This window comes from Coregonus clupeaformis, chromosome 25, assembly GCF_020615455.1.
Source record: "Coregonus clupeaformis isolate EN_2021a chromosome 25, ASM2061545v1, whole genome shotgun sequence".
In the NCBI taxonomy this organism is placed as follows: Eukaryota; Metazoa; Chordata; class Actinopteri; order Salmoniformes; family Salmonidae; genus Coregonus; species Coregonus clupeaformis.
In genome coordinates, this window is record NC_059216.1 from 5,511,848 (window position 1) to 5,537,623 (window position 25,776).

At 45.5% G+C, this 25,776-nt stretch overlaps 1 protein-coding gene across 4 annotated transcripts; it reads right to left on the minus strand.

Moving 5' to 3' along the window:
- Nucleotides 1-157: 157 nt before the first annotated feature.
- Nucleotides 158-25,372, minus strand: syt16 (synaptotagmin XVI). Of its 4 annotated transcripts, none has more exons than XM_041847779.2 (7): nucleotides 25,101-25,371; nucleotides 15,481-15,717; nucleotides 9,153-9,368; nucleotides 5,985-6,247; nucleotides 4,271-4,732; nucleotides 3,968-4,157; nucleotides 158-1,489 (listed from the first exon to the last, which is right to left on the minus strand). In XM_041847779.2, the coding sequence occupies exons 1-7, from the start codon at nucleotides 25,111-25,113 to the stop codon at nucleotides 1,176-1,178; spliced, it is 1,695 nt and encodes a 564-aa protein (XP_041703713.1). In that variant the 5' UTR covers nucleotides 25,114-25,371; the 3' UTR covers nucleotides 158-1,175. The 4 variants fall into 4 exon arrangements, with proteins under 4 accessions (XP_041703713.1, XP_041703715.1, XP_041703716.1 ...); XM_041847781.2 differs by having other exon boundaries at nucleotides 15,481-15,660; nucleotides 25,101-25,370; XM_041847782.2 differs by lacking the exon at nucleotides 9,153-9,368 and having other exon boundaries at nucleotides 25,101-25,372.
- Between the last annotated feature and the right edge of the window lie 404 nt (nucleotides 25,373-25,776).

Genomic DNA, 25,776 nt, shown 5'->3' on the forward strand with positions numbered 1-25,776 from the left:
GGCGCAGTGCACGCTGACACGGTCGCCAGGTGTACAGTGTTTCCTCCGACACATTGGTGCGGCTGGTTAAGTGGGCATTGTGTCAAGAAGCAGTGCGGCTCGGTTGGGTTGTGTTTCGGAGGACGCACGGCTCTCAACCTTCACCACTCCCGAGTCCGTACGGGAGTTGCAGCGATGGGACAAGACTGTAACTACCAATTGGATACCACAAAATTGGGGAGAAAAATGGCCTAATAACAACACATATTCTCCTGGCAATTTACTGTTAGTTCCCTTCAGTTGGTATAGCCTACATTATCATTCCATTTAATGACATCGTTTCGTTTACCTTCATTTGCTTCCTCTGTAAATGCTGTCACGGCCGTGTGGTTGTTGCTGAGGATCATTAGTAACAGTTGATAATATTTTTAAAAAGATATGTAGGCTAATTAAATCATTATGGATCAGGGCGCAGACCAAGCCGTAAGTGTCGCATGGCACAATACTTGGCTGTGTCATCACACAGTTCCATTATAGTGCAGGCAATAGACAAGGTTATAGCCTACTATTGTACACTATTCTCCCTATTATAATTCTATGTACACTAATCTTCCAACATTACCATGGGTTAACAATTTTAAGAATGAATCAAACCACCGTTTTCTTTCTTTTGTGTGTAAAGGCTCTCTAAACCTGTTTTTTATGATTAATAAATACTTTCCTAGACCTAAATTATTTACAAGATCAGAGTATCTTTAAATCAACCAATTGGTGCTGAAACAGAGACGAATATGCATATATTTAGATGGCCTATCATTGATCCCTAATATTCTGAACCCGTTTTCTCGATATATTCTATTGAGTCTTTCGACAAAATTCAAACTACAAGGTAGACCGTATTTAAAGAGATGGCTTAAGATAAATGTACTGAAACCCCTATTGAATGAAAATCTGTTGGCCAGGAAGTGCGAGGGTTTTCAGTGGTTGAATTACATTTATTCAGCACGTGCAAGGGAACGCCTGCAAAGCCCTGTTCGCACCTTCATAAGGTAAGTCTGAATACCAACTACTGAGAAGTGCGTAGGAAAGTAGTGAGTAAGAAAGGCGTAATTTCCTAAGTCGGAATTGGGCCCTTAATGACTGGGTAAGTGGTGGGGATTCCTTCCCGTCCTCTCCTCTCCTCTCCATCCTGGCTTCTAGGCTTCCAGGAGGACGTGCCAGCGACAGACCTGCTGGCCTTTACACTCCTTCATGTCCAGCCAGTGCAGCTGCTCCTCCTCCCCGCTGCTGTTCTGGCCCAGGGCGAGCCAGCCCACCATCTCCTTACGCTTCATGCTGCGGCGGTTGTAGATGGACACCATGAGGGTGACGTCAGACAGCTGGAACAGGGCGACCTGGAACACAAAGGTCTCCTTGTAGACAGGGTTGGGCTGCCCCCGCCGCACTGACGTCTTACACCTGGAGATCTCCTGGCCCACCGAGTTGAGCAGAGTCAGCTTCCCATAGGTGTCTGAGGGAGAGAGACAGAAAGAAAGGAGAGAGGCAAAGATAGAGGTAATGAAGTGAGGAGGGATAAACAAAAAAAGTACGATTGACTAAGTCATGATTGCATGAGGGTGCATACTGTTTAAGAGCCATTTTGATAGGGTGTACAGTGGGGGGGAAAAGTATTTAGTCAGCCACCAATTGTGCAAGTTCTCCCACTTAGAAAGATGAGAGAGGCCTGTAATTTTCATCATAGGTACACGTCAACTATGACAGACAAAATGAGAAAATCACATTGTAGGATTTTTAATGAATTTATTTGCAAATTATGGTGGAAAATAAGTATTTGGTCAATAACAAAAGTTTCTCAATACTTTGTTATATACCCTTTGTTGGCAATGACACAGGTCAAACGTTTTCTGTAAGTCTTCACAAGGTTTTCACACACTGTTGCTGGTATTTTGGCCCATTCCTCCATGCAGATCTCCTCTAGAGCAGTGATGTTTTGGGGCTGTCGCTGGGCAACACGGACTTTCAACTCCCTCCAAAGATTTTCTATGGGGTTGAGATCTGGAGACTGGCTAGGCCACTCCAGGACCTTGAAATGCTTCTTACGAAGCCACTCCTTCATTGCCCGGGCGGTGTGTTTGGGATCATTGTCATGCTGAAAGACCCAGCCACGTTTCATCTTCAATGCCCTTGCTGATGGAAGGAGGTTTTCACTCAAAATCTCACGATACATGGCCCCATTCATTCTTTCCTTTACACGGATCAGTCGTCCTGGTCCATTTGCAGAAAAAACAGCCCCAAAGCATGATGTTTCCACCCCCATGCTTCACAGTAGGTATGGTGTTCTTTGGATGCAACTCAGCATTCTTTGTCCTCCAAACACGACTGAGTTGAGTTTTTACCAAAAAGTTATATTTTGGTTTCATCTGACCATATGACATTCTCCTAATCCTCTTCTGGATCATCCAAATGCACTCTAGCAAACTTCAGACAGGCCTGGACATGTACTGGCTTAAGCAGGGGGACACGTCTGGCACTGCAGGATTTGAGTCCCTGGCGGCGTAGTGTGTTACTGATGGTAGGCTTTGTTACTTTGGTCCCACCTCTCTGCAGGTCATTCACTAGGTCCCCCCGTGTGGTTCTGGGATTTTGGCTCACCGTTCTTGTGATCATTTTGACCCCACGGGGTGAGATCTTGCGTGGAGCCCCAGATCGAGGGAGATTATCAGTGGTCTTGTATGTCTTCCATTTCCTAATAATTGCTCCCACAGTTGATTTCTTCAAACCAAGCTGCTTACCTATTGCAGATTCAGTCTTCCCAGCCTGGAAGACTGAATCTGGTGTCCTTTGACAGCTCTTTGGTCTTGGCCATAGTGGAGTTTGGAGTGTGACTGTTTGAGGTTGTGGACAGGTGTCTTTTATACTGATAACAAGTTCAAACAGGTGCCATTAATACAGGTAACGAGTGGAGGACAGAGGAGCCTACAGGTCTGTGAGAGCCAGAAATCTTGCTTGTTTGTAGGTGACCAAATACTTATTTTCCACCATAATTTGCAAATAAATTCATAAAAAATCCTACAATGTGATTTTCTCGATTTTTTTTCCCTCAATTTGTCTGTCATAGTTGACGTGTACCTATGATGAAAATTACAGGCCTCTCTCATCTTTTTAAGTGGGAGAACTTGCACAATTGGTGGCTGACTAAATACTTTTTCCCCCCACTGTATGTCACAGGAGGTTGGTGGCACCTTAATTGGGGAGGACGTGCTTGTGGTAATGGCTGGAGCGGTATGAGTGGAACAGTATCAAATACATCAAACAAATGGTTTGATGCCATTCCACTCGCTCCGTTCCAGCCATGGTTATGAGCCGTCCTCCCCTCAGCAGCCTCCACTGGTGTATGTTTGTCTAGTTTTGTTGTCTGTTTTGGGCTGTCATTTCTCACCACTAGAACAGTCTCACTGAGGTTATGGGTCAGGTGTATAAGGTCACAGGTAACCAGGTAGTGGTCATGCATGGGTGAACAGTAGATTCACATGTTTTTTTACCACTATTCACAAGATTGCCTTTAACACAGATTACTCAACCACAAACCATAACCACCATGGTAAATCATCAAGTCATCAATCATTTATTAATTACATCACCCAACAGTATATCTAAGTCTGGACATTACATAATTTAGTCCTAATGAACTAAAATAAAATCATTAGCGGCAGAGGAGGCTGGTGGGAGGAGCTATAGGAGGATGGGCTCCTTGTAATGGCTGGAATGGTATATGGAAACCACGTTTGACTCCTTTCCATTAATTCCATTCCAGCCATTACAATGAGCCCGTCCTCCTGTAGCTCCTCCTACCAGTCTCTTCTGATTAGGGCGTCAAAAACATCACTCATGCATCAAGTGGCGAATTGGAACTTTGCAATAGCCCTTACAATCTGATAGTCTGTATGTATGATGGTAAACATGGGCGTGTGTGAGTGTGTTTGCTCACCGGGCGGCCTGTTGATGGCCAGGTTGCGGAAGTGGCTTCCCTTGATGAGCTCCACAGAGAGGCGTCCGGTGGTGGCGTTGTAGGACAGGCCCACCAGCAGCTCAGGGACGCCCCCGTGGGTCAGAGACTGGGTGGAGGATGCACTGTCACTCTGGGACACCCCAACTAGACTGACCTGAGAGTCAACACTCTGGAGCACAGGAGAAAGACACACACATACAGCATATGTTTACATCGTATACAGTAACATGTTAGCAGTGTTTTGTTGTGTCTTTGGGAGATGTTGGAGGTCTATTCTCTCACCTTCATGTTGCTGCGGGGCTCCAGCACTAGCATGGTCTCCATCTCTCCCCCCTCTGGGCTCAGCCCCCCAAGGCGGACCACCTTCTCCCCCATCATGCGCTCGCGGGACATCCGGCCCCCCAGGGCGTAGAGGCGGAAGCGCAGGGCAGAGGCACCCAGCTCCGAGGGCTCCAGATGTGAAAAGCGGAAGGTCTCATTGAATTCAGGCACGGACCCCTTTTGGACGGAGGTTTTATGGCGCTGCTTCTTTGCCGGGAGCAGGACCACGTGCACCTGCCACGAGTCCATCCCACTGCGCCCTTTGTCTGGGATGTCCCGCGCGGTCACAACGGTAACAAACAGCTTCTGAGAGGCGGCCTTGTAGTCCAGGGTGACCTCGAGGTCACCACATTTGGTGATAGGGGGGTGTGAGGTGGAGCTAGGGGGGCAAGAGAGGACCTCCTCCACAGGAGGATGCTCCTGCTGAGAGGAGGGGAAACAGAAAACACACAGAGTTCAACACAGAAAGTTACTGATATATGCTCCTTGAGAGAAACCAACAAATGAAATAGTCAGCAATGTCATAATTCTAATCACTTGAATGAATATACTGTATTTTGCTGTGTGTGTATCAGGCAAAGACAGAGGATGCCGTTGAAGAGAACATTTACACCAGCCAAGCAGCTCTTCATGCGGTCAGTAAACACAGCATCGATTGTGTCACCATGTTGACAGAGCAGGCGGAGTGTTGGTGTTGGCACGGCAACCACGGATCACAGCTAAGGTATTCGTAGTGGCAGCTACAATATACTGCACAGATCAGGCGACATGCGCTTCTTCAAGCTATATCCCTCCCCCACACTCCCTACATTCACTGACACGACAACCTGACTTTCAATGTTAGCCACGACTCAAATGATACAAAACAAACAATATACAATTATGTTAACAATTTGCTTTCATTCACGTGTATCTGTATGTGTTGTTCTATGTGAGAAAGTGAGTTGGATAAAAGGTGAAAACAGTTAGTGGGATACTCATGCACAGATTGCTCCCCATTTCACTCACACACACATACACATACACATACACAGAGACAGAGACAGAGACAGAGACAGAGACAGAGACAGAGACAGAGACAGAGACAGAGACAGAGACAGAGACAGAGACAAGCTGTCATAAAAGCACATCTGGGCCTGGGTCTGGGCAGACAGTGAAATGGAAGCCTGCAGTGCTAGCCAGCATCACTTGCCCACTCGCTCTCACCTCACTCCAACTGGGCGCCTAAATCAATCATGACACATTAGTGCTTTAGCACAGTAACACACTAACACAACGCTTATGCAAGCATTAGCAACACTCAGTAACACTTTACAGCAACAGGTTGTGCCACATTTCATCAATATTTATGAGGCAAAAGGAAGGAGTTATGTACTGTTTCCAATGTGCCCCTGGGCCTCATGTCAGCCTTGTCTTGGTATGTCGAAAATTAATCTGACAGGAAAAAACTGTGGGACAAATGCAAAACATCTTCAGGTTCCTCATCAGTATGGCATGATGGACATGGCTGCCTCTTAACCAACATTTCCCTTGATAAGAAACTCTGCTTCTCTGTATAGCAAAGCTACTGTATGTTATTAGTAGGGCTAGGATTGTTTCCTGAACCTATAACTTGATCAGGAAACCTTGGTTCACCAAGCCCAAGGTGACAGCGGGAGCTCGTTGACTACAGTACCTCTGGGCTCCATGTGGAGGCGCTGTCTGTGGGGTCGTTGTTGTCATCACCCTGGTTGTCCACGGCTGTCTCCATCTCAAGGCTCCTCTCGGTGGCCTGGCGACTCATGTTGGGGGCCGGGCTTCCCCCTGTGTCCAGCGAGCCCTCCCGTGGTGGGCCGTCCAGACCCTCAGCCGTTTCCTGGGACCCCAGGGAGCCCCGCTTCTCATCCCCATACGATAGGGGGTTCTGGTAACTCAGCCTGCTCACGTCTCCGTCCACGTCTGGGGACGATCACAACAGGGCTTCATAAAGACACAATGTCACATGGAAACATACAGCACACACTCAGTGTGCAACGGAACAGACTTCCCTTAATAAACATATCAGACAGAACAGACTTCTGTAATGAAACATTATCATGAAACATCCTTGGGATATGAGATACAAGCCAGCCCTGTGTGTATGACATAGTCATTGAATGCATGTTATAAACATAAGCAATACCAAGCCTCCTGTTTGAATAGAAATTGCATAACTTTTCAAAAACCTGTTCCTTCAATTAGGGTGGCTGGTACAGGGCTGCACCATGAGCTGATCAATGGCAATTAACTCCAATTCAGTATCATTAAGGGCAGACCGACTGTTATATCAATGACTACAGATAGTTATTACCATGGCAACAGGGCACAGTGTGACTCATCAGTGTGTGTTGTGTGTTCCCAGGTTCAATCAAACCAGTAGTTATATCATAAAACCACCAGTCACATGCTGGCTGGAGGAAGGAAATGTGCTAAGGACCAGGTAGTTATTATGAGTCACTGAGGCATTGTGAACCCCCATGACAGGATGTCAGTCATACAAACAAATGGACTCTTTGTTCAATAAAACAATTTAATTAAATGAAAGAAAGATGTAGGCATGGTCAGGGAATTCATAATGCCAGGGGCCTCCAATGCATCTAATAGAGGCTTTGATGAACACTTAGACTTTATCTGTATTCTTTATGTACCAGTAACTAGTGGTGGAAGAGGGGGTTGGGTGGGTAAATCCCCCCTTACAGTGGCTTGCGAAAGTATTCACCCCCCTTGGCATTTTTCCTATTTTGTTGCCTTACAACCTGGAATTAAAATTGATATTTGGGGGGTTTGTATAATTTGATTTACACAACATGCCTACCACTTTGAAGATGCAAAATATTTTTTTGGGTGAAACAAACAAGAAATAATACCCAAAAAAAGAACTTGAGCGTGCATAACTATTCACCCCCCCAAAGTCAATACTTTGTAGAGCCACCTTTTGCAGCAATTACAGCTGCAAGTCTCTTGAGGTATGTCTCTATAAGCTTGGCACATCTAGCCACTGGGATTTTTGCCCATTCTTCAAGGCAAAACTGCTCCAGCTTCTTCAAGTTGGATGGGTTCCGCTGGTGTACAGCAATCTTTAAGTCATACCACAGATTCTCAATTGGATTGAGGTCTGGGCTTTGACTAGGCCATTCCAAGACATTTAAATGTTTCCCCTTAAACCAGTTGAGTGTTGCTTTAGCAGTATGCTTAGAGTCATTGTCCTGCTGGAAGGTGAACCTCCGTCCCAGTCTCAAATCTCTGGAAGACTGAAACAGGTTTCCCTCAATAATTTCCCTGTATTTAGCGCCATCCATCATTCCTTAAATTCTGACCAGTTTCCCAGTCCCTGCCGATGATGTTCTCGGGGTGATGAGAGGTGTTGGGTTTGCGCTAGACATAGCATTTTCCTTGATTGCCAAAAAGCTCAATTTTAGTCTCATCTGCTTATTTTTTTCTTTAAGCAATGGCTTTTTTCTGGCCACTCTTCTGTAAAGCCCAGCTCTGTGGAGTGTATGGCTTAAAGTGGTCCTATGGACAGATACTCCAATCTCCACTGTGGAGCTTTGCAGCTCCTTCAGGGTTATCTTTGGTCTCTTTGTTGCCTCTCTGATTAATGCCCTCCTTGCCTGGTCCATGAGTTTTGGTGGGCAGCCCTCTCTTGGCAGGTTTGTTGTGGTGCCATATTCTTTCAATTTTTTAATAATGGAATTAATGGTGCTCTGTGGGATGTTCAAAGTTTCAGATATTTTTTTATAACCCAACCCTGATGTGTACTTCTCCACAACTTTGTCCCTGACCTGTTTGGAGAGCTCCTTGGTCTTCATGGTGCCGCTTGCTTGGTGGTGCCCCTTGCTTAGTGGTGTTGCAGACTTTGGGGCCTTTCAGAACAGGTGTATATATACTGAGATCATGTGACAGATCATGAGACACTTAAATAAAGTCCACCTGTGTGCAATCTAACTAATTATGTGACTTCTGAAGGTAATTGTTTGCACCAGATCTTATTTAGGGGCTTCATAGCAAATGGGGTGAATACATATGCACGCACCATTTCTCCATTATTTATTTTTTAGAATTTTTTCATTTCACTTCACCTATTTGGAATATTTTTTGTGTATGTCCATTACATGAAATCCAAATAAAAATCCATTTAAATTACAAGTTGTAATGCAACAAAATAGGAAAAAACGCCAAGGGGGATGAATACTTTTGCAAGGCACTGTATCTTCCAGGACCATGACATCTGTATAATGCCTGGGTCTACTGTCACCACTTACACTGATCCTTCTTATAGCGTGTCTAAGACACCAGCCACCATTTGAGTCCAAACAAGTCACTAATTAATCTAAGACCCAGAGCACTATCTGACTATCTCTGTGTTGATCCGTCACAGAGTGGGCCAATCAAGCTTAGCCTGAGATCTTTACAGACAGTAGTCTGTGATTAAATGTTATTTTTGGGCTCTGGAGCAGTGGGTTGATCATTTACATCCCATTGGTTCAGATTAGAGGATCCCCCTGTACGCACTTTGTTTTGTGGAGGACATGTTTTGAGTGTGTGTACAGATGTAGGATCTAATTTTGAGCCAGTTTGCTACAGCAGGAAGTTAATCCTGCAGCTACAGGAAATGTGAATTATTATGTGGATTATAATTAATGGAAGGTTTTGTAGGGCTTGATACATTTTTCATAAGGGAAAATCAAGTCTGAAATGTCAAAGTGGAAATTACAAACTTCAGAAGCCTTTTTAAACCTCAAATACACTAGAAGTTTTAAATGTCCTGCATTGCAAGAAAGTTATCCTGCAACAGGGTGATCCAATTAAGCTCCTACATCTGTACCTTCGCAGTCTGAGGGCTCTGTGCTGCCCTCCTCCTGGTCAGAGAGTAGGCGGGTGAACTTGTGGCGTTTTCCCGGTGCAGCCTGGGCTACAACCCTGGTGGGCCCTGTAGAGCGGAGGCTCTGAGAGCGAGACACGGAGATCTCAAACTGCTTCACTATCTCGTCCTCACTATCCGATGAGCTGGACTGATCCTCACCATCCCCGTAGCTGTTCACTGGATGGACCAGAGATCACACAAACACACACACAGGGAATACAGAGTTCAAAAAGAGAAGGAGAGAAGGTGCAGGCAGGAGAGCTACTATGGAACCTAATGATTATAGTAGGAGAGGAGAGGAGAGGAGAGGAGAGGAGAGGAGAGGAGAGGAGAGGAGAGGAGAGGAGAGGAGAGGAGAGGAGAGGAGAGGGAGAGGAGAGGAGAGGAGAGGAGAGGAGAGGAGAGGAGAGGAGAGGAGAGGAGAGGAGAGGAGAGGAGAGGAGAGGAGGATAGAGAGAAACATAAATAAAAACAATGTGAACATGATCACATCAATATGTGTGATTATTAAAACTACTGCTGAGTGCAAGACAAACACAGAAATGAATTCAAAGAACATTTGATAAAACGATCACAAGCACGACCCGCATATCGAAATTAGATTGTACCTGGCAGATAAGACTACAGTCATGAACTAGGTGAGTGTTGGAGGACTGGGACTTTAGTGTCAGTCAGTGATCTACCATGCTATGGAACCAGAACAAGGAGAGTAGGAGAGAAGTGCCAGCTGTACATCCCCATAGCATTACAAAACACATTAGCTGTCACCTGTTATCCTTTCATACACTCTCTCCCTCTAAAAACAAAGCATTTAATCTGAACACCATTAGTTCCACCAGTGATGGACAGAGAGACAGACAGTAACTTGGTTATCTAAGTGTCTGTTGACAGATTGATTGAGGCTGTAATGGAGATGTATCACATGTCTCTGGCCCCGTCTCCCTCATCAGTGTAGGTCACCCAGTACAACACCACCCTCTTTACCTGAACCATCCATCACCATGGTAACCCAGGATGGCTCTAGTGAGTGGGCGAGAGGCCGCTGATTGATTTCCTGTGGCCCTGCACATGTCTTGTGTTCAACGCGTCTCCAGGGCTGCAGTACAGAGAGCCGTCTAACCCTTAGCCTTATAATCATCACACAGTAGGGTTGAAGGGCGGGAACCCGGTTATCGTGATTTACCGGGATTTACCGCCCAAAACCACAGACAGCGCAGTTAACAACGCATGTAGACCATCATCTCATCATGGTAACTGTTTTTCTTGTGACAGGTAGGCCTACACTTGCTGCAGCATAGCCTATGCTACTGTAATATAAAGACCGAATGCGCGTCTAATTTACCCATCTCCATCTGGCTTTCAGGGGTCACCTTGTTTATTTAATTGTAAAGATTTTTTGTCTTTTTATTGCAGCTGCAGAGTTTTAAAAACAGCCTATCACTCGAATATAGTTGCTTTAAATCAGTTTACATGCGAGCACTCTCTCGCAGCCTTTCTCTCTCTCCATCAACTCCATTCAAATTGCATCCAAAATAGATAATCCTGTTCTAGATTGATATATAGCCCTATTTATAGATGTCCTAGCCTACCTCTTTCAGGTAATACATTCAATGCAGTATTAGCTTAATATTTAGCTAATTAATGATGGGTTATGCATAACAAGCTTCTAATTTATAGCCTCTGTCCTTTGCGCAATACGCAAGCACCTGTGCTCCTCTTGGAGTCCCATGCAGGAAAAGCTCAACTAGAATAGCTTGCTGGACATAATTTTTTTTAGCATTTCATAGACTATTCAAAGAGGGACGCAAGCTCTTTTTTGCTGAATGTTAAATACAGCAGCCCAATAGAATAATAATAATAATAATAATAATATGCCATTTAGCAGACGCTTTTATCCAAAGCGACTTACAGTCATATGTGCATACATTTTTACGTATGGGTGGTCCCGGGGATCGAACCCACTACCCTGGCGTTACAAGTGCCATGCTCTACCAATTGAGCTACAGAGGACCACAGAACTCACAGGTAGTTTGAAAGAAGAGCAAACGCGCAATGGCGGTAGGCTATAGCAGTTATTTCTTCAGACCCCATAACCATTCAATCTTTGTGAAGAGAAGTGAAAGCCTGCATCTAATTCTAGTCCTATATTATTCAAGGATATCATTAGGAAGAAGGACAACAAAACGTATTTCATTTAACTGTTGAAAGCTAGGAAGGAATGAAGCAACAATAGAGAGAAAAAGAGGTAGGCTAATAACATTAGGGGAAATATTATGAAAGGTACAGTGGGGAGAACAAGTATTTGATACACTGCCGATTTTGCAGGTTTTCCTACTTACAAAGCATGTAGAGGTCTGTAATTTTTATCATAGGTACACTTCAGCTGTGAGAGATGGAATCTAAAACAAAAATCCAGAAAATCACATTGTATGATTTTTAAGTAATTAATTTGCATTTTATTGCATGACATAAGTATTTGATACATCAGAAAAGCAGAACTTAATATTTGGTACAGAAACCTTTGTTTGCAATTACAGAGATCATACGTTTCCTGTAGGTCTTGACCAGGTTTGCACACACTGCAGCAGGGATTTTGGCCCACTCCTCCATACAGACCTTCTCCAGATCCTTCAGGTTTCGGGGGCTGTCGCTGGGCAATACGGACTTTCAGCTCCCTCCAAAGATTTTCTATTGGGTTCAGGTCTGTAGACTGGCTAGGCCACTCCAGGACCTTGAGATGCTTCTTACGGAGCCACTCCTTAGTTGCCCTGGCTGTGTGTTTCGGGTCGTTGTCATGCTGGAAGACCCAGCAACGACCCATCTTCAATGCTCTTACTGAGGGAAGGAGGTTGTTGGCCAAGATCTCGCGATACATGGCCCCATCCATCCTCCCCTCAATACGGTGCAGTCATCCTGTCCCCTTTGCAGAAAAGCATCCCCAAAGAATGATGTTTCCACCTCCATGCTTCACGGTTGGGATGGTGTTCTTGGGGTTGTACTCATACTTCTTCTTCCTCCAAACACGGCGAGTGGAGTTTAGACCAAAAATATCTATTTTTGGCTCATCAGACCACATGACCTTCTCCCATTCCTCCTCTGGATCATCCAGATGGTCATTGGCAAACTTCAGACGGGCCTGGACATGCGCTGGCTTGAGCAGGGGGACCTTGCGTGCGCTGCAGGATTTTAATCCATGACGGCGTAGTGTGTTACTAGTGGTTTTCTTTGAGACTGTGGTCCCAGCTCTCTTCAGGTCATTGACCAGGTCCTGCCGTGTAGTTCTGGGTTGATCCCTCACCTTCCTCATGATCATTGATGCCCCACGAGGTGAGATCTTGCATGGAGCCCCAGACCGAAGGTGATTGACCGTCATCTTGAACTTCTTCCATTTTCTAATAATTGCGCCAACAGTTGTTGCCTTCTCACCAAGCTGCTTGCCTATTGTCCTGTAGCCCATCCCAGCCTTGTGCAGGTCTACAATTTTATCCCTGATGTCCTTACACAGCTCTCTGGTCTTGGCCATTGTGGAGAGGTTGGAGTCTGTTTGGTTGAGTGTGTGGACAGGTGTCTTTTATACAGGTAACGAGTTCAAACAGGTGCAGTTAATACAGGTAATGAGTGGAGAACAGGAGGGCTTCTTAAAGAAAAACTAACAGGTCTGTGAGAGCCGGAATTCTTCCTGGTTGGTAGGTGATCAAATACTTATGTCATGCAATAAAATGCAAATTAATTACTTAAAAATCATACAATGTGATTTTCTGGATTTTTGTTTTAGATTCCGTCTCTCACAGTTGAAGTGTACCTATGATAAAAATTACAGACCTCTACATGCTTTGTAAGTAGGAAAACCTGCAAAATCGGCAGTGTATCAAATACTTGTTCTCCCCACTGTATATATGCATCAGTCTACTAATTATACAAATAGGTCCTATTATATTTCAAAATGAAAATCAAATTCGCTAGCCTACACTTGTAACTTTGTAGGCCACACGTGCTGCACCAGAATCACATGTTCTCTTCTGCTTTATCATGGTTTGAACAATGTGCGTAGGCCTAATTCCAGTCCATATAATACAGTATAATAAAATACAGTACAGTAATACAGTTCACACTTAAAAAGATTAGCCTACTGGAGCTAGGTTCATTTATTTACCCAAGAGAGCATATAGCTAGCTACATCTATGGGCTTTTATGTTTTTCTGTCTTGCGTAATGTGCAGTAGCCTATATCATATTATGTATTGGATAATAGCACAATAATTTGGATTTTTTTGCGCTTGGGCTCATTAAATGTCTTTAATGTAGGGCTCATAAAATTTATTTAATATTTGGCTTATCATGCTCAGGTAGCATCAGGTTTTAATTTTCATGTTGATCATAGCTCTAATTAAATCCAGACATCTGTATATGCTTTATAGTGCTTTTGAATGACACTTCCGGTTTTGGTGGGAAATACTTGGTTACATGGGAGAAAAGTGATTTATTCTCGGGATGGAACATTTGTAAAATACCGGGAAAATATTCAACCCTATCACACAGTCATCACTACTGGAAGATACTGACCGCAGCTTCCCGCCACTCCAACCTCAGTACTCCACCACTAGATCAATCACTCCAAGGCTTATCGTTCCTCGACTCAGGACCTTTATTACATCCTAATAGTTATTCCTGCAGAGCCCTCATTACTTCCCTAAAGCCTACAGAGTGCACAGAAGAACCCTCAAAGCAGGTTGCCATTAAAAAAAACATATTTGAGTCATGCTCTTTTGACCGCACTGCAAGATGCGAGAGAGAAAACGCAGTGAGAAGGTTCATCTCCACAATGCTGAGAAGACCTGTAGGTGCAGTCACAGAGAGCTGCACAAACACAGCCATCAAGGTATACACATGAATATGGTGGAGGGCCACTCCTGAAGTGAATGACAATGAGAGTAGCACACGTTGGAGAGTTCATTTAGATGGCCATTCTCAGAGCTCACGTCTAAAAGTAGGCCACTCTCAAGTGCCTACAGTAGAGCAGAGATCCATACAACTCTTACTCAACAGTGTGTGTGTGTGTGTGTGTGTGCAAGTGTGTGTGTGTGTGTTTGCATCCCTCAGAGGTCTGTGTGTATCTGTCACCCATGCACTTACACACGTATTCTAACCATCCTTCCTGTGAAACACACATCAGTACAGTGAGGATTCACAGTATAACAGACTGAATCTACTTCTGATATTGACCCACCCAGTGTGATGAAAGATAAACGCTTTACCTGCTGTGCCAGCCTTACTGGAGTGCCGTGAGGCTGCCCAGCTCACCCTGCTCCCCACCACCTCACTCTCCTCGGGTATGATAGACAGACGCTCTGCAGATGGGGCAGCCCCAGAACAGGAGCTGCTAGGCCTACTCAGGCCCCGTAGGGCCAGCTGAGCCTGGAGGGCCTGTAGCCTCTGCTGGGGGTCCATGGAGGACACAACAGCCCTGGAGGTCTGGGGCCCTAAGTCCTCCTGGAGCTCTGAGGGATCAGATACCTCCTGGGTGTCTCCTGGTGTGGGTGCTGGGTCAGCAGACACTCCCTGAGACTCCCTAGCCTGGCCCGGTCCCTGGCCCATGGATAGGAGGGCCGCAGACAAAGACTCCGATACCTGGACGAACCATCCTTTCAAAGAAAGGATCTCCGATACAGGATCATCTCGCTTCATCTCGTAACAGCGCACCGTAAAGTAATGTTACTTCAGAGTGACATGACTGCAACTGCTGACTTGAATACAGTATCAGCCGAAACTCTTGACTCTGCCTATCCAAGCAGGAGATGTTTGCTCAAGGGACTAAACGACCAGGAAATACCAGAGCCAAGAACACCTCCCTGTCCAACCACAGAGAGCCTAACGTTTACCTGGGGATTATGGGAAATATTTGCAGAGTGTTTGACTAATGAAGAACAAAGCACAGCCTCCTCCCTGACTGAATGATTAGCATTAAGGGGTGTGATTGTTCTACTACCGTATGTTTCAAGATAAAGTGACAGCATTTCTACAATTTGTGAGAAGAAAGGAAGAGAGTGAATGACATGAATATAACATATTTTCCCCACCCAGCCACTCTCTGGCCTCCTACCTGTCTCCCTGCATTAGCCTCGCACCCTCCCCACTGACAGTCTCTCACCTCCAGTCTCCATCCCAGGACCCACCCCTACAACTGGTCACCCAATACCAGAAACCCCTACCTCAGGACCCAGAAAGCAGATAGACCCCACCCCTCTGCCTCCCGTATCCCCCAGCCCCAGGCGCCATGCCAGTCCACTCACCCAGCCCTTGGCGGACTCCGGGCCTGCTGCGGGAGCGTTTACCGCGGCCATGCTGCTCCAGACAGGGCAGACCCCCAACGCGGGAGAAACACAGCTTCTTATTGATGAAGAGGAAGAGGACGGCCAGAAACACCACAAAGACACCTACCGCAGACAGGAAGCCGATGGCCTCTGGTGTGACTGTGAAGGAGAGAGGACACACAAAGACACACTGATCAGACCACATAAACAGACAGCCTGAACACACACACACACACACACAGTCATACACACAGGATACACACACAGACAGAATGGGCAACACTTTAGTAAGAGTTTCAGTTTAATTAAGCTAACAGGATAGAAGTTACATATTCTGGGTGTGGTATCTGCCTATTGAATTTGAGTACAAATATACATACATTTGTACATGTTTCAAATAATAATACATTTGTTTACAATACATAAGCTTATGATACTTTCTTGGGATTTAGCATTGCATATTGAACATTATGATACTTTCTTGGGATTTAGCATTGCATATTGAACATTGTGATTCTGATGCAGCCTGATTCAGGATTGTGAGTATTACGTCACTTGCCATGTATTACACAACTCTCTTGAAACCACTCTTTCAGACAAGCCCCCTAATAAATAGTACAATGGGAAATAGAAGCAGTTAAACATCCCCCTCTGCTTGAGCTCACGTTCAGAATCCTGTCCTTCTAAGGACATGTTTAATGAGCTGTTTGAGGTGACAGTCTTGTGAAGGCCATGAGGGGGACTTGTGTCCTAACAGCCTCTTTACACTACACTACTTTGACGGCACAAACTAGGTCCAGGAGAGATCCCTGTGTTGTGTAAAGAGACAGATCTAGTAGTGTGGGAGACATCTATACCACATACCCCCCTCTGAGTGGTACAGTGGAAAGGCAATGGCTCTCCCACACCACATGTCCTTGCAATAATTACCTTAATACCAGTAGACAGCATTTTTGCTCTGTTAACCAAATTAAAATAATTAAAGGCTTTTCAAATATCCACACATTTGTGAATTATTGAATTAATCAATTGTGCAACACTATGTGCAATATGGTTTAGATGAGAAGCTCCTGTATAGTTGGAATTGCTATCCTTATTTTGTTGGTCTATATACTATGGTGTTTATGGGATTGATAATAGGTGCACTCACACATGAAGCAGGCTTTGGCCACACCACATCCAAGGCTAGTGTAATCAGAAAAGTTGCAAATCTGATGTTGAAGAGAGGTAGATCTCACTAGACATATTTTACTAATGTAAATTTCCCCTAAGAGAAAGACAGAAAAATAGAGTACTCCACTCCACTCTCAATGACTAGATGGGCCCTCCTCCAACCAATGAATACAAGTACAGTACAAGAGAGAGCCATGTCTTTCTTTGGGGTTTCCACGACAACCTCCAAAGTGCAATGGAATCAATAAAAGGAGAAGTAGAGCTTTGCCATGACTCCATGCCCTGGAGAAACAACCGTTACAAATGGCATGAAGTCAACACTACTGGGAGGATTACTGTAGGCGTGCGTGGGTGAGTGTGTGAGTGTGTGTACGCTGAAGCATGTAATACAATTCCTTCATCTATTTCATTCCTCCATTATTCCATGATGCCTCTCGTCATTCTCTGTTGTGTTGTACTCCTCTTCTCTCACTAAGCCTCTGGATCTGCTATCTCCCCACATACAACAACCTGTGTGTGTGTGTGTGTGTGTGTGTGTGCGCGTGCGTGCATGCGTTCGGCGTGTGTGCATGTGTGTTGTTTCTGTAAATATGAAATGCTCTCAGGTACTCTGATGTATTTTTACTGTGAGAATGTTTCTGTGTGGGTAAGCCTACATACATAGCAGTGGAGGCTGCTGAAGGGAGAACGTCTAATAATAATGGCTGGAACGGAGCCAATGGAATGGCATCAAACCATGTGTTTGATGTATTTGTGTTCAATGTGTTCAATTCCACCTATTCCGCTCCAGCCATTACCACGAGCCCGTCCTCCCCAATTAAGGTGCCACCAACCTCCTGTGATACATAGTACACTTCAAGCTAAGTAGAAGAGATTTGTGATGAGACCCAAAACAAGATAACTGGGGTTTCCTTCTCTGCTGCACACAAAGGGTCCACTATGTCTCTCTGAGAGCCCCCTGTGTCCCCATACAGATGGACAGGAAATGGACCAGGATCAGGGGGGTTGGGGCGACACCTGCTCCTCCCACAGAGCCCTCAGCAGGGCAATCTGCTTCTACCAGACACACACACACATATACACCATCAGAGCCAACACTACTGACAATATCATCTGAGTCTGGACTAAGAAAACAAACCAATACCACTTCAAAAGCTGCATTTTAAACAGCAGGGAGATGAATGATACCAAGAGTAGTGCCGAGCCAAGCAGAGGGGAAACCTAATTATCCCTGTTTATGACTTTACACCAGACTGAAAGACAGTGTGAAGTCCCTTTGTTCAGCTCCACTATAAGGTAATCTAAACACCACTGTGATAATTCTCACACTAATAAGAAGCTCTATGGACTGATCTCATCATCATGTAGTTGAGGTGCAATATTGCCATGCTTTCAGTCATCCGTTGAATCTAACCCTGACTTCAAAGTGTTCTCTCCTCTCTCTGGTTTCATTTCAAAGCTGGGTGGAAAAGACAGCAGCATAATAATCAAGCTAATGTTTTAATATTCACACATAACCACATTGACACTCCAGCAGGCATGCTCTTACTGAATAATCAAACAGGATCATGCACAGACAGGCATTAACATTCAAACGCATCTCCCCACTCACATCAAAATAAATCTCACATACCCAGCTAGTTCACAGCCCTCCAGCAGAACGAACAGTATGAGCCAAAGCAACATCACTCAACTAGACGACTACAGTAGAATCAAAGCATCTCACTACAAAGGAAAAGTCTTGAAGATATGGATGTATTCTCTGCTAATGAACTAGTTTCAGGAGAGTGAGACTTGGAGCAGACAGGTGTGTAATAGAGAGAGGGGCAGGGCAGTGAACAAACACTGGTACTGTTTGCTGTGTGTTTGTGTGTGTTTGTGTGAGTGGGCCTATTGTTTGGGGTAGCAGCTGTAGTCGTGCCAAGGTACAGGACTATGTGTGTGTGTCCAATCTCCAAGCCTGATCTTTATTATAAAATGTACTGTTGACTATGTAGATGGGTGCATTGATGTTGAGGTGAGGGCACCAACATGTGTTTGTGGTACACACTGTGTCTGGGAGGGAAATAATCAGTTTCTGGGCATGGGGTTGAGGAGGCCAAACCCAACCCTTATACACCACATTATGTTTTCTCCTTAGTTCAAACCCAGTGACCACAACGCCTATCTCACAGCTCAGAAACACCTGAGCATCATAGCAGTAGTTGGTTTCCTTGGAAACAGCCCAATGGCTCTGTTGAGGATAATGTGATGAGTGTCTTTGCCCACACACAGAGAAAGGGCCCATGTTACCATGGCGCTGCCTGTCAGTCTTGCCATGATTGGTCAGGAGGACAAGAGCTCTTCAGTGATGAGGTGAGTGTGTTAGTAGGGATTAGAGACAAAGGGCAGGGCCCAGAGAAAGTGGAGACCAGGAAGCACAACAATAGTCAGGGGGTCGTGAGGGATAACAATCATCATGAACATGTGGGCTATAGCTACTGTATTGTCTGTGCTGGGGCATTTGTTCATCTGTCTAACCATGCATATGAGAAGAATGTAATATTAACGTCAACATACAATAAGCTTGACGAAGGGAAAATAAGTAAGACTGAACATTCACATGAATGATCAAGGTCTTCAATCCTGTTTCAATAACCAATATCGGAGCACTGTCACAATGTTGATGTGCAGATGCCCTCTGCTGGTTCCATGAGGTTGTGCATGAATAGTCTGCACACAGCAATTTCATGTTTCATCCAAGCAGAAGCAGCATATGCAACATCTTGAAAGACAATACAACAGAAGGTTACACAGACTCACGCACAGGAATGAGGTTACAATCTAAGTGAATTCAAATAGAGGAAATATCTGTCTTCCCCAAACTGCTCTGTCTTTGATGTTTTAGAAAGAGAACGCACTACACCCATGAGACTAAAGAGGATAGCGCCATCTTTTGGACATTTTAGTCATGGCATTCAACAGAACAACCAATTTATCAAATGACAAAAATGACTCCCAGGGGTCTGCGGAACGGGAACATTTAATTTTGTTACATTACTATCATTGTAAGAATAATATCTGCTGTTTCCTCTGATTCAAACTGTATAGAGGTCCAATGAAAGTGTCAATGGCAAGTTCTCATCTTCAAACATTTGAAAATCAATCAATCAAGAAATAGTTTTCTAATCAACCGATATCATGTTCATACATCTCCCTATCAGCCGGCATGAACTAGACTGAGGATATACTGATCAAATGAAAGCAGCTCAAATGTCCTGGCTGAGTGGAGTAGAGCAGGTCCTGTCGCTGTAGAGGGGAACTGTGAGTCTGTAGGCCCTCTCTCACCCTCCATGTCTCACACTGAGCTTCCAGGTAGGGTTCAATCCAGCGCTCCTGCCCTCAGTCTCAGTTCAGTTATGTAGGATTTCAGATTAGTCCCGTGTACCGGGTAGTGCTGATGCTGTGGCTGACCCCCTTAAATAGCTGCTGCCGCACTACTTCCACCTCTTCCTTTTCTCTGCTCATTCCAGAGAGGATTCGCTTGGTAAGAGCTCTATGTTAGAGTGTATTAGCGCAGAAGTATACCAGCAGCTATTCAATAGCTTGGAGCAGCTAGCTAGATAGCCTCTCCATCTGGGTGCTCTGCTGTCCCCCCACTCGGTTTGGCTTGTGCCATCTCGTTTGGGTTTTGTCTTTGTTTTTATTACTTGTGACAGTGTACCAACCTAGGCGATACTCGGTTTGGTCGACCAGTATTGCGGCACTGAGGGTTTGTCTTAGTTGTCTGTGTGACTTGTCTGCCCACCGGAACCCTCACAGTTTTAGCCTTGGGGTTTGGGGGCCGCGTCTACCCCGCAAGATCGAGAGACTGTGTATGTTTCGCTCCAGCGGACTTGCAGTTCTCCCCTGAGAGTAAGCTAGGTGTCGCAAGGCGCACCATGTATTCATCTCTCACAGGGCACAGCCATCTTGCCTAGACTCTTGTGTTCCACGGTGAACGAGCTTTGCAAAGTAGCTAGCTTAACAAAAGGTGACCATTGCAGGACTAAGAACAGTAATAAACACACTTTCCCTTAAGTCTCACAGAAGGTGATCTACCTCGGGATGTCCATAGACTTGACACTCATGAGGGCACATCTCCCCCAGGTGAGAGTAACAAAATCCTATCCTACCTCAACCGTTTCCGGCTCGGACGAGCCATGTCAGTGTTAGAGTGCCAATAGTTACTCGGCCTACTGCCGGTGGCTTCCCTGTTGGTTCCATCAGGCCACTCCAGCGATGGTTCAACTCCCACGGCTGGCACCCAAAACAACACAAACACTGTCAACTGCTGGTGATGAGTGCATGTTTGATGACCCTATCGAAGTGGCTATCCCGCTCCTTCCTGTTAAAGGGGGTGGGCCTGATCAGAGTCCACAGCAGAGCTGGTTTGCGCTGATGCCTATCTGACATGTTGGGGTGCCGTGTTCAGAGGCATGGCGGCCAGCGGCCGCTGGAGCCCCCATGGAGTTGTCAACACATCGATGTGCTGGAGCTCAGGTTGGTTCGCCTAGCTCTCCAACAGTTCCAGCCCTACCTGGTAGGACAGCATTTCCTGGTCCAATGGCTCGGGAGCACTTGCTGTGGGCCCAGACCCGCTTGGCATCGCTGCAAGCAGCACATACAGTATACCCTGGGTCCTGTACAATGCAGCGGACATGCTCTCGAGAGACGGCCTGCCAGAGGGGGACTAGAGTCTACACCCTCAGGTGGTGCTACAGGTTTGGGAGAGCACAGTTGGATCTGTTTGCATCTCAGGAGAACACTCATTGCCCCAGCTGGTTCTCGATGTCAGACCCTAAAGGCCCTCTGGGTCTGGATGCCCTCACTCATGATTGGCCGGCAACGACGCTTTACCCGTTCCAACCATTTCCCCTACACTAGACAGGGTCATCTTGGTGGGCCACCAGCTGCTCTTGATAGCGCCATGCTGGCCGAGACCACCATGGTTCAGCCTCCTGTTGTCCCTCCTCTCAGGGACTCCATGGCAGCTGCCCCTGAGGCCCGACCTGCTCTTTCAGGCTCGGGGGACACTGTGGCATACGGACCCGCACCATTTCCAGCATCGGGCTTGGCCTCTGAGAGGCGTTAGTGGACCCGTCTAGGCCTTCAGGACAGTGTGGTGAACACTTTGCGGAACTCCATGGCTTCTTCCACCAATGCATCATATCAAATGTGGTGTGGCATATTCTGTACCTGGTGTGAGAGTCATATGTGCAAACGGTTTAACGGTTTTCACAGTCACTGCTCGATGCGGCATCCACATTGAGAGTGTATCTAGCCGCTATATTGGCATGCCATGATGCCGGCCAAGAGGGACCCATGAGTGGCTACCCATTGCTCTCCACATTTTTGAAGGGAGTTTGACGTCTGTGTCCAGAAATGGCCCACTCGGTATCAAGCTGGAACCTTGACGTGGCGCTGTCAGAGTCGATGTCTTGTAAGCACCTATCCATGAAGGTGGCATTCCTGTTGGCAATTACCTCCACTAAGAGGGTGAGTGAACTTCTTGCTTTTTCAGTGAGCACTGAATGTTTTTCTGAATGGGTCCAGACAACAGGAGTGTCACCCTCCGTCTTAACCCCTCATTCTTGCGGAAGGTCCTGTCTGACAGACACGTGAACCGGCCCATACATTTGTCTGCATATGCCCCTCCCGCGGCTGTGGGTGAGCTGGGTGTTTTTCCCCAAGTGTGCTACATCGAGGAGTAGCTACATCGTGGGCCCTGCTCCGAGGAGTTCCCCTCAATTACATTTGCGTCTCGGCCAGTTGGGCATCATCTAGCACCTTTTCTAGGTACTATCGAGTCAATGTTGCCCCCCGCCAATGAGGTCAGGACGGCTGTGCAGGATGTTGCCTCCGCTTCCCTGAGTGGGGAAGGAGGAACACTGCGACTATGACTGCCCTGAGCTCAGTCCTACGGGACTTTGCTCTCTGTCTGGCCCTTACCTAGTTCACTGATTAATCTGGTATTGTGATACCATATTGGAGTGATCCAATATAGTGCTACATAACGAAGGTTACGTATGTAACCACGGTTATGTGAGCTATTGGATCACTTCAATACTCTTTGTCTGTGATCTACGGCGCCTCGAAAAAGGACACGAGGTGGAAGTAACGCGGTGGAAGCAATTTAAGGGGGTCAGCCGGAGCACTACCCTGTACACTGGACTAATCTGAAATCCTTACTCGGAATGTATCCTGCCGCACAGAAGGATACCATATTGGAGTGATCCAATAGCTCACATATCTGTAGTTACATACGTAACCTTCATTCTGTTCTCAACCTACCTCCTTCTCCCTCCCTGTGTTCTGTCTGACTCTACATGAACTAGCTCCCTCAATCTTTCCTAATGTTCTTCCTGTCCTACTGGGCTAGGCCAAACACCCTTCCTGAATAATGCTCTCAGATGCAATAACATGGAGCGAGGTGATGACATTGATCAAAAAGTTTAGACTGCCTTTCCTCTGGGGTAAGGATCAAACCCCATTTAAAATAAAAACTGTTTGCCAAAATTGTTTTTTGATGATTACCAAAATAAACAAACAAGTCGTGTCTGTGAACATCTGACGTTTCATGAAACTATACATTTTAATCTACTATATTCTGAACAGAGTTTACAGACTACAGTAAACAGGAAATACTGTACATGAATAACAGAACTGATTCACGCACACGCACACACACACACACACACACACACACACACACACACACACACACACACCCCAGCCCCAACACTGTCAGTTCCAGGCCAGGCCTGCCCAACATGGAGAGAGGAGAGGAATGTATGAATTACGCATGGCCCTGTAACTAGGCCACCAATAGCAGCAGCAGCAGACACAACAGAGTGCTCGGTACTTACTCAACCATATTCTCCAGCTCAGAGAAGCTGCTGCACAACACAAAGCTCATAAACATACAGAGATAAGAGATCAGAGAGCATCTTTTCAGTCTCTCCATTGTGGGAACTGAGAGAGGAGGTTGGCTAAGGCTGAGTTAGTCTACAGTACAGTATGTCTAGGTTTTACCCAGGCTTTGTTTTGTAGTTTGGTGAGATATGGTTCCAGACCAGTTGGTTCAGGGATAGTATGTCCACTGGAGAGAGAGGCCACCTCAAGGTATATGACCCAGAAAGGGGATCTAATATCAACAAAAGTATGGATGCATGTACAGTACAGACTTTCTAGTCTCACAATAAATCCGCATATTTACCTTAAAGGGTGTCTCGACTCCACCCACACCTTTCCATGAGTTTATATAAACACGATTAGACATTCTTAATGAATATACTATGAGTGAAAAAGCAGGCACACCCCTCACGAATGTTCATGCTGGCAACTGGAAATGACTATGTGTTTCTAAATGTCTTTGTTTGGCAAATGAGGGTGAGTCCAACTGCTGGTGAGTTACTCCAACAGGTTCTCTGTTACTTTAATACTACAATGCAGGGCCATTCAGCTTTGGTACAACAGGCTATTGAAATAATGTGACATAATAATAAAGAGGGTAGTTGTTTCATAAAGTCCACTCATCATTCACTTTTATGTGATGGAAATGTTCTCTTTTGAAGCTAAACAAAATTTGATTGGTTTGCATAAGAGTCAATTTCTATAAGCTAATCTCCTGTCAGAGTATAATGGCAACAGTAGGGTTTATAGATAACTTTCCACATTTAATAAGGTGCTTATAGTGTGTGTGTGTTGGGTCAGTTAGGGGATTCTACCATTTATTGAAGTCCATACAGACTCCTGTCAGCTATTATTCAACCTCACGTGGTAGCCTATTAATGGCCTGATTTTCATAAACTAATGTTGTCCCTTGCCAAATGTTGACCTACAAGAACCATTCCATAGGAGATGCAAGGCTATATCAAACATGTGGAACTTTTGTGTGCCATAGTGTTTTCATTAGGACTACATACATTAATGGCTAGCCTACATGAAATGCAAGTATTGATCTGGGCGCAGGTCTATCCTTTATTTCAACGCTGAATCGGGTTTTAATCATTTGTGTCCTAATTTAACACAAACAGCCTTCAGAAAAGTCAATAATAATGACGATGGCAGGTCGTCACAGCAAATATGGCAAAGGGGAATTCTCAACATATACCAATATACAATTGCAGAGCACATCCTGCGTTTTCCAAGTCGTAGCTGAAATAGCGGAATTATAGCCTATTATGTCAGCCGGACTCAGCCAACACAATGATATATTGTATCAACTAGTGTAAAATGGAAACGTTGTAGCCAGTCGCACGTAGACAAGAGATAGCTTCAATCTCAACTGCATAGCATCTGCAACAGCCGATCATGGAATTAAATAATTGTACTAGCCTATCTCTTGCCTCTACTCTGCTATATAAAAAAATACATTTGTTCATTTTCTCTATTGGGATACTTACTATCTGTGGCCATGGTTGAGTCTGTTTTAGGTCCGATTTAGCTGTGAATAGGATTAACGTTGCAGTGGCATCCCCGTAGGCTTACACTGTCCATAGATTGCCGCACAGATAGCGGCGGGTAGGGGGATACTGGCTACGGTTGGGCCGTTTCCTCGCCTCCTTCCGCAGTTGCCCAGCTCTCTAGCCGCATTCACGGTTTGGACTCTTCCTACCACCCTGACGTTTCGCCAAAACACGGTCCCTCCTATCTTCAAAACAATGACGCGCTCGCCCCCACACCTCTCCCTCCCGTCTCTCTCTCTCTCATCTTCTCACGAGTGACCTTATGTGCACCTACCTGGCTTTGACCAACCGAACACAAAATATTTTCTGCCAAATTAAATAAACTCTTTAGTGACACAGATGTACTTGGACCAGGTCGGTCTTGTTAAATATATGTTGTCCCAGTGAGAGTGACCTAGACAGATTATAGGACAAATAAATGACTCGAAACAATCCAACATAATTGAAAAACGATAGGCTACTACTTACCGCGACTGGGAGTGACTATAGTAATGATCGAATGCTTTATTTAAGTGCACTAAACCCACAGTCATTGGCTGATACTCATTGTGTGTCCCACCTGTCCTCTTCTCCCGCATCTGCACCTCCAATGCCAGACTAGTTCACCATCTTC